Source organism: Branchiostoma belcheri, unplaced genomic scaffold, assembly GCF_001625305.1.
Source record: "Branchiostoma belcheri isolate BF01 breed outbred unplaced genomic scaffold, Haploidv18h27 scaffold5, whole genome shotgun sequence".
In the NCBI taxonomy this organism is placed as follows: domain Eukaryota; kingdom Metazoa; phylum Chordata; class Leptocardii; order Amphioxiformes; family Branchiostomatidae; genus Branchiostoma; species Branchiostoma belcheri.
In genome coordinates, this window is record NW_017804131.1 from 1,983,480 (window position 1) to 1,995,684 (window position 12,205).

The 12,205-nt window shown below is 40.6% G+C and overlaps 1 protein-coding gene across 1 annotated transcript in view; it reads left to right on the forward strand.

Moving 5' to 3' along the window:
* Positions 1 to 2,855: 2,855 nt before the first annotated feature.
* The window catches only part of LOC109479833 (V-set and immunoglobulin domain-containing protein 2-like), a 17,507-nt gene continuing 8,157 nt past the window's right edge, over positions 2,856 to 12,205 (forward strand). The window contains exon 1 of the mRNA XM_019781846.1: positions 2,856 to 2,882. Coding sequence (XP_019637405.1) covers positions 2,879 to 2,882 — 4 coding nt within the window. The 5' untranslated portion in view covers positions 2,856 to 2,878. The remainder of the gene's footprint in view (positions 2,883 to 12,205) is intronic.

The window sequence follows — 12,205 nt, forward strand, 5'->3', positions numbered from 1 at the left end:
AGGCTTACGCAACGAAAGGTGCCGGGGGTCAAGTCTAATATCAATTACATGTTATAAACATCATATGAATCAATATGTCATGTTATAAATCATATCAGAGGCGTGCCCGAAACGATTTTTGGGTTGTAACAATCTCGGCTGCATTTACAGGATTGCCTGTCAGGGCGGTCAAGGTGAAATCGTACTTGTCATTATTTGATTTAGGTCCTTTTGGGCAAACTGCATCTGGTTGGGTTTTTCTTTGTACAGGGGTGCAAAACTGCGTCAATGTTTTATGAAATTTGATTTATTTATGTAGACACTTTTCTAAAAAAAAAAGGTTTACTTCTCTGTAGAATCTTTCCTCTGATCTATAGGTACACTTTGTATCTCGCATTTAAAGTGAAGAAAATAGACATGTAGACCATGTGGAGGTAATTGTGATTTCTTGGCTAAGATTGCGCGTTCCGATTGCTTTTTTCTGTAGTGCAGATGATCGATTTGCACTGGCATGACGAAAGAGTGCTATACGTGCCATTCCGTTGGTTGTTCTATCAACTATACGAGAAGATTCATGGCGGAAATACTTTTGACTAGTAGAGCTATGGGCACCACTCCAAAGTCTGATCTGACATTTTGTCTTCCTTCCCACTTCCAGACACAGATAATAAAGTAGAAGTCATTTGTATAGAGTACCTTCTAAGACTTGCTTTAGTCTGGAGTCTAAACGCCGTAAGGAATTGAAAATCACGTATATATTTTTCTGACATTGGATCATAGGGGATCATGGCAAATAGAGCAGAATGGCACTTACCGTGCGCAGAGGAATTTACGCAAATGTCTCCATAAAGGTAACGGATAGAAGCTTAGGGAAGGATAGTTCATTCCCATGGGGAGATTAGTTTACGCTTATGACTGGTCTAGACCATAACCATATGGGCCATCATTATCCAAAGACACCGGGAGCGCCCAGAGCAATAAGAAGGACCAAGATTTGAATTGAGTGTAGTCTGATCCATCCATTAAACCTCCAAGGCAAGCAATCTCCACAACATGCCATAATATTCTCCGTTCCATAATCCCGCTGCATATACACCGTGCCAAGATGGTCACAAGTACAGGAAATGCATCTCAAAGCTGCAGTGAGTGATAAAGAATATTTTAGAACTGCCAGACATGACCGAGGTACTTTATGACGGATAGGGATGTTTTAAAAATCATTAGGGAATCTAACAGCACTGTGAAGACTGTATTTACTGTCAAAATATATAGATTGCCTTGTACTGATGGCAGGTTAACTTATTAAATAGCCTTCAAATCACAAAATTATTCAGTTTGAAAACTTTGACAGCAATGTACTTTTTTTCGAAATTTCAGCATATACGTTAAAGATCACTGTTGTCGAGACGATCAGAAAATGAAATATGCATATGCCATATGGGAAATTTATCTATGTATGACCCCCACTGATATTCAATTCCATTTACACTGACAATTTTGCGACACAAGCGTACGAAATGATAACTTTGTCTCTTACCGACAGATGTTGCTTATTAATTTGGAGCAATATGTGCTCAATACACATTTATGTTCTTAATACACATTACGTTTCGCCGAAATCCATATTGATTTCGAGAACAAATCATATCCAGGGCTAATGCTTTAGAGGTAAACGTTATAGATTCTACGTAATCCTGTCCGAACTAAGCGATATTTTTGCATTATACCGTAGGTTAGAGCAGGTATGTCACTATGATCCCTAGTCAAAACCGAGATTAAGTCCGCCCTACAATATGTAATCTTTTGCTGCCAGCATTTGAAGTTCTTCTAATGCAAAGCTCCCTTGGTGGCCGCCAAACAGTGATTAAAGCTTTCTCAACTGGAGAAATGGGCATTCTATTTATCCTCTAAACCTTAACAGTGCATTTAAGTACTCTAGAATCTCCTGCTGTTCACAGTGGGGTGATACAATCCTCCGTACCGAGATGATTTTATGATCTTACGGAGAGCGCATCGTTGTTAGGTGATCAGCTACAAATGTGGAGGGATTTGGTACGTCCCGTTCTACCGGATACAAAATCCTATATTATACAAACATACATACATGGAGTAGAAATACTCCTAGCTACCATGAAATTGCTCCGATTCCCAGGACATTTTTGATAAGGGTAAACCAGAATTTGATGAAGTGGGGCCATCTTTCACTCAAGCCCGGTCGCCCTGTGGTTAGGTGTGCGGACCGTGTGTTTAACTGCACTATCCACACGGCGTGCACCCTCCATACATGCTGAAATGGTCTGCCCTACCATTCCGCGTTGGCCTTTGGAGTGTCCTCATTGTAAGTGTCCAAGCGCACGAGTTAAATCTCCTAGAAATGTAAATACGATTATAAAGGAGTGGGATAAGAGAGAGCGTATATATCGATCTGCGTTCACCCGTTCTCCCAAAATGCCGACAGAAATGTCAGGCAGGTTGAAAGAATTGCTATAGCATTTGTTGAGCTGGGAGGGTTGGGAACTGGAAATGCCACTGCTGGCAGTACAGCCTGAAATAACGTTGACCTGGACGTCAAACTGGTTTCAATCACAGACAGCTGGATGGCACTACCCAACGTCTCTCATTGGCGTGTGCGCCACGGAAACATCTGGGCAGAAATGATCCTGATAATACTAGGCATCCCTTATATCCAGTGACGTTCACTCACATCCAGGCACTCTCGAGGCAAGGCAGGTCCACAGAGGGTCTCTCTCGGTGGCAGGGGGAGCACAAGGTACGGGCGAGAATCAAAATGTCCGTCTTCATTGGGCGAAAAATTGCACAGCCTGACACTTCATGCCTGAGATCTCCCATCGGAGCACCATTCCTCAGCGCTCTGGTCTGCGTTTGGCCAATTCTCTGGATGGGTGAGTGTCGCGTTCTCTGATTTCACACTGGTGGGACATGAGTATTTTTCAAATGGTAATTTTCTCTGCGCGTACGAGGTGCAAGTCGGTCGCTTTACTAGTATAATGCACGCTTGTTAAGTTCTAGTATTATGCACTTATTTTTTTTCTACTACAGAGATCGTTGTTGGTATAACTATCGTGGATGTTCACACTTTTGAAGATTGATTAACGTTATGCGTGGTAGAGCAGCAGAGGAGTAGGAATTTTTATGCCATTAGAACATATATACGATGTGGTCGTGCTTGGTGCATAACAAATAGAGGGCAGGGGGAAAGTTCAACGATTCACACATGCAACATTGATATTGATATGATTTCTTGAGCACTCAGAACATGCGGACGCACTTGAAGTAATGAATCGTTCAACGTGTCGAGGCCCCAATATTCCACGGTACATGTATATATAAACATGCATGCCTGCTTCAGCCTACTCACTATGTCTACAGCTAGTGTTGGCCACATGCCACCTGTACTGTGATGTTTTGAAATATACATGTAGCGTGTAGACCAGCCACCGTGAGAAATCCGAGGTGAGATCTCACTTGAACCTTACTTTATAGATAAAAAAGGTTAGGGTTCGGGTCAGGAAAAACTTTTGTGTGCCCTTGACAGACAGGCACTTATATTACTTCACAGCTTTTCCACTTTAGATATGTCCTCCACCGTAAACCTTGGTACTTACCGCGGTACATACTGGTAACTCGGCCGGGACCCTGGCGTATACAACCGTCTTAGGACTTTATTACCTGTGTGAAAGGCATAAGTTATGACCATTCAGGTTCAGATGCGGTTTATGTTTCATAGGCAAAGCCCTCGTATTATTTGTTACTTGAAACCACATACACATCGCATATTTATGAAGCCTCTAACGTACCTATTCACATACAAAAAATTACATCTTCTCTATTGCCACATAACAGAAGATGGGGATATATAAACTACACGCGATACATTCGTGTTCAGATGATGGATCGCTACCGGTTAAGTAGGCAGGTGCTTTATACGACCTGTTTTTTTTGTGTTCTATTATTATATGCACTTACTTTTCTCTAAGCCTAGGCGTGATGTCGCTCTAATGACCGATGATCGCAATTCATATCGGAATATGAAAAACTCCCAAAGGACCAGCGGTGTGGTCCGAAATGGGGGAGTGGCGTTTTACGCGAGCGTTACCAATCTTTCTTTCGCGCGGCCAACAGTATCGGATTTTTAAGAGGGGATGATTTGTTTCGGTCAAAATTTAATTAGGAAGATTATAGAGGTAGGCTGCCACTAAAAGGTCAATCAGTGAAGAAAAAGGTCGTTTTCGTTTCTCTCATTTACGACTGGGACAGGCATTCCAGACGCAGGCTCGTTTATCGCAAGACCGGAGTTGGTGGGTGATAAATGAAGATGAAGCTTGAAAAGTCACATAATACCCAGAGGACTGACCCCAATCTCTATCGGAGGTCCACAACGTACAATCCTGCATTGCAGACAACTTGACACAAGGCGAAAGAATTACTTTCTGGCATGACAAGATAATTTGCACATTTCTAGCACCTGCTGTTTCAAATGGTCGCGTTGCTCTTTACGAATAACCCCGAGCCCTTCGGCCTTCAGCAGCGGATTGATACTATTCATGATGAGGGTCTGGCCACATAGGTAACACTTCGGTAATTTATTTTCAACTGTCACGCAGTAAGTCAGTGTGCACATGATTTATACTCATCGTTTGCCATTTGCTAACATACACCAGGGTATAATTTTTCAGAACAGAGTAGATTCGGTCGCACTACATTTCACGATGCATATACCTACATTTCATTTGCTTTTTAATATTGTACCAACTAGTAGCCTAATTATGTTACTTTATTTCAAATTTCACGTATATATACTTAAAGCCGTAGATGTTTTTGACAATGCACTAAGCAAGACATTAAAAATGACATTAAAAGTGAATAGATGAAGCGGTTGTAAAGATTAAAGAACTTATCTTGTTCACATAATCGAGAGATCGCCTGGATTCTAGCTATTGTTTGGATAAGAATCTGACTCTACCGATGCAGGTTGTGTGGTACTGATAGTTGTGTCCAGGAATAAGTCTATAAAGCTGGTTGGCTACAGACCCGTCCTTTTAAAGGAGCATTGCAGTTTAAGCCGGCTGCAAACCCGTAATACATTTATCCTCTTGCCTGTTTGAGATAGCATAAAGATCTTTGCCTGTGATAGAATGGCCAAGATCGGAATGATAAATAAAGTGAGCAAAGTCCTCGGGGGCCATTAAAATGCAATCCTGCACACCATCTCTTCCTCTTCACAGCATTCTGGGTCAATTTTAGCTGAGTGCAGTCGTCAATTCACCAGAAGCCACTCCTATACACTATATTTGATGCCGCAAGGTAGTGCTGTTAAAGAAACTAATGCTGAAAAAGCCTGTAATAGCGAGCAATTGCAACAGTCATTCCCGGAGATGAAACACTGGTCTGTGAGCTATTCTTATCCGCACAGACAGTAATGACGGTTTTATGACCATCAGCGGGGCAGGACGGACAGAAATCAATATTTCGATTGCTCTAGCCAACGGCATCGCATTTGCAAAATAGATAACGCCATCTCAATTGTCTACATTCTCAACATTTCTTTATCCGTTTACCGGGATTTCAACAAGCCACTTACTTTGTTTTCTTGCAGCAGATCGTAATGTCTACCATGGGGAGATTTGAATCGTACATAAAGGGTGATTTTTACATGGTGAGCCTTACTATAAAAGTTAAGCCATAGCTTTTACGGCACAATTTAGAGTTAATCCGAAGCAATTTTATTGATCACCATATGGACTAATTGGGCGAGAGTAAGTCATATATAATATAGTGTTCATGAATATTCATACCCTCTAGTAGCACATTATCTTTTCTCATAGGAGAACTTGGCTATCAGTTTGGTTTAAAGCGACCAAAAGAATGGAATGATCTTTTGTCAACTCTTACATTTATCTTTTGTTTACTGTTCATGAGTACTGCTGATAAAGGCAACTTTAATGGACTTTACCTCTAAGCCTCTTGCTGAAGGTGTGTAGTGTCGTTGTTTAGTACCATTACATTTCTCGCATGGATGATAACCTTGGACATAGACGTGGATAAGTTACTACATTTACCTTTCTCTTAGACTTGCATCCATGAATACTTTGTACAGTATATGCATGATCCTTAGGTCAAGAACAGGCAGGGATATATGACCATGGCTGTAAGTGAAGAAAGAACATTAACAATAGTAGACAGAAAAATGCCAAAGTTTGCAACACGAAGTGAATGCTGAAAAAATAACTGACGTCATTCTGTGATTGAAATTTTGTTGTTGTTGCATGTTCTCACGGAAGATCTCTAACTTCTTAAAATTTGAAGGGATTTTGAATATGTTTTCTGGTTACACGTTGACTAAAGGAATGCCTTGATATTCTTTTGGGATTCTTTATCGCAAGCCCTCTGTGACACGAGTATACATGTTAAAATAAAGTGAAGGAGAAAGGAAAATGACTACTTCTGTGTATTGCAGATGCCTATAACACTAGCTAAGGGCTTACGTGGCAGGTTCTGACGAGAAAAGGTGACCAAGGTCACAGATAAACTAAACAGTATTCCTCTGACATCTAGCAAAGGCTAATGCCATCCATTTTCGAGTGAAAGGGTGAGGCAGGTCACAGTAGTGAGTGGCAGCATACTGCCCCTGCACAGCCTTAGAAGTACGCTTCCTTGGCTGACAATCTAGGCCTGAAACATGGGAAAGGCCGCCACTCAGACATAAAAATGACAGGAGCTCATGTCAACACAAGATTATATTCTTGCGTAATCGCAGTTGAAGACCATGTCGGATCTCTCTGAACCTGATAGCTTCCTTGTAGTAAATATACAGAGAATGATGTTGATTCCTCTCTATGTTTGACCCAAACAAGCAATAGGTAGTGACCTAAACTAGGTTGAATACGTTATTTAACGTTTACCTGCCGCGGCAGGGACACTACATAATTTACAACCGCCTCCCCTTGGACCCACGAGATTCAACAAGACGAATCACAGTACCGTATGTACAGGTCACACTACAAACGATGAGGAATCTGTGGGATTTGCACTCTACTTGCTTAGTGAAAACATATCGCTCTTGTAAGCAATAAGGATGTGGCCAGTGTTTCGTGATAACTGTGCTTTATGCATAGGTCAATCCCTGGTCTTAACAGCATGTTTTTCATGATCAAAACAGTTGCTTACGCCGAGCCTCATCTTTCAATTCAAGTGTGAGTAAAATGACATACACAAAAAATGATGTGCCTATCTGTTTGGCATGGGGGTCATTTTTACAAGTTGAGTGAACAAAAATAACGATAGGTTAAATAAGATATCAACCGACTACAAACAGAAGGCATGCTACATGTCAGGGCACGAAGCAAGTGTAAATTATTCTTGACATAATCTGGAAAAAATCGATACCCAGACAGACGTCAATAATGTGTCTAAAATAAAGTATAACCAAGACGACACTGGACTGATCATATCTAGTTAATTTCGACATTTGACATTATCTTCAACATAACTATTTTGAAGCCCACGAATTGGCATTAGATTTGAACGAATATATGTTTGCAATATCAAGATACCCCAGCTAGGCTCTCCGCAGCGTTGGGTCAGACTAATAATAGCTTTTATTATTATGTCAATAAAGTTCAGTTGCTACTGATGTCAGCGATGATGAGGCATTTAAAAAATCTACGACCATAGCTTTATGATCATCGTTTATGGTTATGAATACTACATAAAACACGGACCATTCAGGAGCATATACGGCTTGGACGTATCCATGGTGGCTTTATATGTGTTGTAATAACACTTTTTGTTGGAACATGGAATAATGGCGACGGTTTTCCAATGACGAAGTTTGATGTTATCAATGTCATTATCAAGGCTGTCTGGTCGGTGTCGAACAGGGAAGCATCGGAAGGAATTTTGTTATTACGGATATTGCTAACCAATAGCCAATTGACAATTACAGATTAGCAGTCAAACAACTAACTGTAACTATAAGGGATTTTTCCATTACAGATATTGGTAACCAACAGCCAATTGACAGTTACTGATCAGCAGTCCAACAACTAACAAAACTACAGTAAGGTCGAGGCCGATGCTTACTCAACTGGTTATGATGGCCGAGTTTGTTGGCAACGCTTCAAGTTTTGTTTCAACTGAAACTTACCTTTGTACTTTATGCTACATTGGCAATATAATGCAAAGCTTTTAGGTGGATGCCTCCGATGATCTGATATGTTGAGTAAATCTGAGAAAGGGAACACCCAAATTGAGGCCCTTCACTAAGCTACCATCCACGATATTCTCATTCAAGCTACCATTGTAATCCACGAAAGTACTTAATCATACGTGTGATTGTATCTGTCTATCAATTAAAAATTAATATTTATCAACAAAGGCACTGTGGATGGAAAAACGTACTTGGTATGCTATGTTCGTCACAAAGCTCGTAACTGTAATTAAAATTAGATTAGTAAATGCCACAAGATGACCCGGTATTTATTTATTTAAGAGAATGTAATCCCAAAGCGTCAGCCTGCAGCAGACGTGGTTCTTGTATATTGCCTGTGACAAATCAATCGATAAAGTGCATCAAATTTTATTTTGGCAATCAAACATGGATTTTTAGATTCAGGGTAACCTTTACACGACGGTACAAACCTATTGCATTCATGACTTGAAGGCATCTAAATATTTATCTATCTGATAGGTGTGAAATTTTTCACCAGCCGTTTTACGCTTATGTGGCCATTGACCTATTCCCGAGATATTGACCTGTTCCCCAAACGATCGGGTGTTTGGTCAGACTGAATATACACCTGTCTATAGAACAGACTAAAAAGAATAACAAGGTGAACATGTTGATCTAACAGTGTACTACATATTGGCATTTGCTTAAGTATACGCTTCGGTCCAAACATCGCCGATAGGTCATGTCCGAATCAGCACTGTCCTGACCTTCAGATCTTTTCTGCAGAAAATCAATTGTCAGCATTTAGATCAAGTGGATAGACAAGTACAATTGAGATAGCGCGAGCGGGAGAGCTCTGATCGATATAATCCCGCTCCTCCCGGTGATACATTGTTAAGGGTGTTGAAGTGCTATGTGAAATGGTGACGCTAGCCATTGAAGTGGTCTTAGGGAAGAGAAAAACATCTCCAGCAGCAGCAGCTAGGAATGCTATCATCGCAACTGTGCCGGCAAACCGGTTTCAATCAACGTCGCAGCATGGCGCTCGCAAATACGTCTCATTGGTCGAGGGGCTTGTTCAACGTACAGCGGCGTTCGCTATTCTAGCCGGGGAGCTCCTGACCCATTTCTCCTTCGCAAATGTCCAACAGCATTTGTTACCTGTAATTGCTCAACCTAGATAGCCAAGACTGTAGAGTCGTTCGGTTCCCAGTTGGACTGAAATGTTAGCTAATGACTAAGACTAACCCAGCGAAGAGGGGGAAATGATCACATGTTGACAGATAATTCGGGGCGGCTATAGCGCTAATGGCTTTATCTGGAACATTACTCATCCGGGCTTTCGTCTGCATTTCCTCAGTGCTCCTGAACAGTGAGTATGGTTTTATATTTGAGATCAGTCTCCTGAGATGTCTGTCTCTGTCTGAAGGCCTGTTATTACGTTAAACTCATCTCGAGACCACCTTTATGAACTTACGTTATTCGCACACTCAAACAGTCGGGTAAATTGATGCATATAGCTGTGATGCATTTTTAACATCCTGGGCAATCTCCAGTAATACCTGTGATTTTATGCACCCCCCGTGTATATCCTGGCAATCAGACACAATACCATTCTTCCTACACTCTATGATTTACAAGTTTTGAATGAATTATTCTATGCATGCCAATCACATGGTTAACTACTCTGACTGCGTAACGTTATAATTCGGACTGTTTTGGAACGACTATACCGCGGTCAGTGCAAACATAAAATCAATGGGTATCTAAGTCGATTTACCTTCGTCCCCACAAGATCTGGGGTCCCGCAACGAATGGGATAATTACCAATTCTTATCTCAGAAGCCGCTACTTCCGCTCTTCAAGGGCGACTTAAAAATTCATGAGGTGACTGGGAAAATAGTAAGAGGATGTTTTTAAAGGTCGTGTTGTGTCAGGAGCATTTTACTGACGCTCTACACCCATTGTTGTCAAGGTGAGTGTTAAAGGAGTGTGTAAAATCGTTTCTGTTTTGCATAATCTATATCAGATAAAGTTATGAGCATCATGGAGATATAAAACAAGATTTACTAGTCCATATCAACCTATATTCTATTACCTCCAATGGAATGTAAAACCTATTACATGAACTGCCATGGTATGGCAATTGGTATTTTATCTTTTCCTTTATGTGCACATAAATTGTAGAAGCAGCGAGGGGAGCTCCGTGTATTTAGGTTTTGGGATAAATGACGTTATCTTCGTAAAACCAAAAACCAACAAACAAACTGTTGGCATACTGAAACTTTTAAAGACCTGACATGTAGGCAAATAACGTCTAAGTGTATTATGATGATGCAAAGCAAACGTTTTGGATCTCTCAACTGACATTTTAATCCGAATATCAAAAGGGCACAAAACATTTATGAATCTGAATGTATTACGGATGTGAAAGACATTTGGTATGTGATATGAGACATCGTCTTATAAATGTAATCCAGCTGTCTTATGTGCTGTAAGTCGCAGGGGAAATTAGACTAACAAGACAGCCTATGATTATCCTGCTTGACAAAACGAGATCGTGACAGGTACACAGCGTAATTGTTCCGTTCTCGCAAAAATCAGCCCAATTAACGATCTATCCATCGGGCGCTGCTTTATTCGCATGTGAATATAATTCATGCGCAACAAGAGAAGGGTTGTATCAAACAGCGACTATAATGAATTAAACAGCCACCCACACGGGGCTTGTGGTGAAACTATTCTAGGCAAAAAATGTCCTACTGGCTTTCGTTTTAAAAAGACTTATCGTCGGGCCAACGACCCCAATCCGAACTGGGGGGATTCAACTGCTTTTCTTCCACTCCATTAGTTCGACACAGTTTGGGTAAAAATTACTTCACTTTGATAAGTGGGAGCTTCTTGACACCTGCTGTTTCAACAACATTTACATCCCAGACAAACAGCTTTATCATCCTACACCCTTTCTAGCCTTTCTGTTTGGTGTATGAAAACTACCCATTGCACGGTGACACATAGTTTCTTCCTGGTTCAAAATATCATTGATGAGTAGATGTCGGCGTTGGCGTTCAAATAGGATACCTGACTTACAAAATACTTGGAAATTTGAACTTCATTATTTTTACCAGCGACGAAATGTTCACGGCATAATTCAATAGACTAATTGACATATCTTACATAATTCTAAGATGGCATCTAAGGTTGTCATTATGTATAGTACACAGCATTGTTTGTTTGTTTGTTTGTTTGTTTGTTTGTTTGTTTGTTTGTTTGTTTGTTTGTTTGTTTGTTTGTTTGTTTGGTTGGTTGGTTGGTTGGTTGGTTGGTTGGTTGGTTGGTTGGTTATTTAGCAAATGATCCAAGTAATAAAATAAACATAACAACATAAGATATTCAGGGGGAGGATACAAAACCATTATGGGCCTGTCCGGTATCTTCCCCTAACAACATTTTAATTGTATAACACATTATTATTACAATAATTGATCAAATAGTACTAATGATATGCCTGCTGAACACAGCGATGACGGAATAAATGAATTGATGAATGGAGGAGTAATGTCAGAATTGAACACTGCATCTCAACACTCTCCTGGCCTCTAAGCGCAGGCCTCCTAACGTGTGCAGCTGGCTCATATATTTGACCATTAGTCGCTGTTCTGGTAGGATAACGCTGCACCTGGTTCTCACGTCTGATGGATTGATCTAACCAGGCAGTAATCCTTTTACACACGTTATATGTAAGCACAGATATTTCTCACCATTAGCATCTTTACGTTATTGAGTTTAGTAATCTTCACAAATATTCGCCTTGGGATATTCCTAACTAGAAGTGATTTCCATCCCATTGCATATGAATATGATCACACAGCAACAACGACAAAAAACGTTGCACAAAGCTTTTAAAATGGGGAAATACAAATATACATATGCAGGCTTTACCCCTTTTAATGTCTAAGGTCCAGATTATTCAGCACTAGTTTACCTGCATATACTTGCTGAGCATATTGTTACATGCTATTTGTAGTCTAGGAG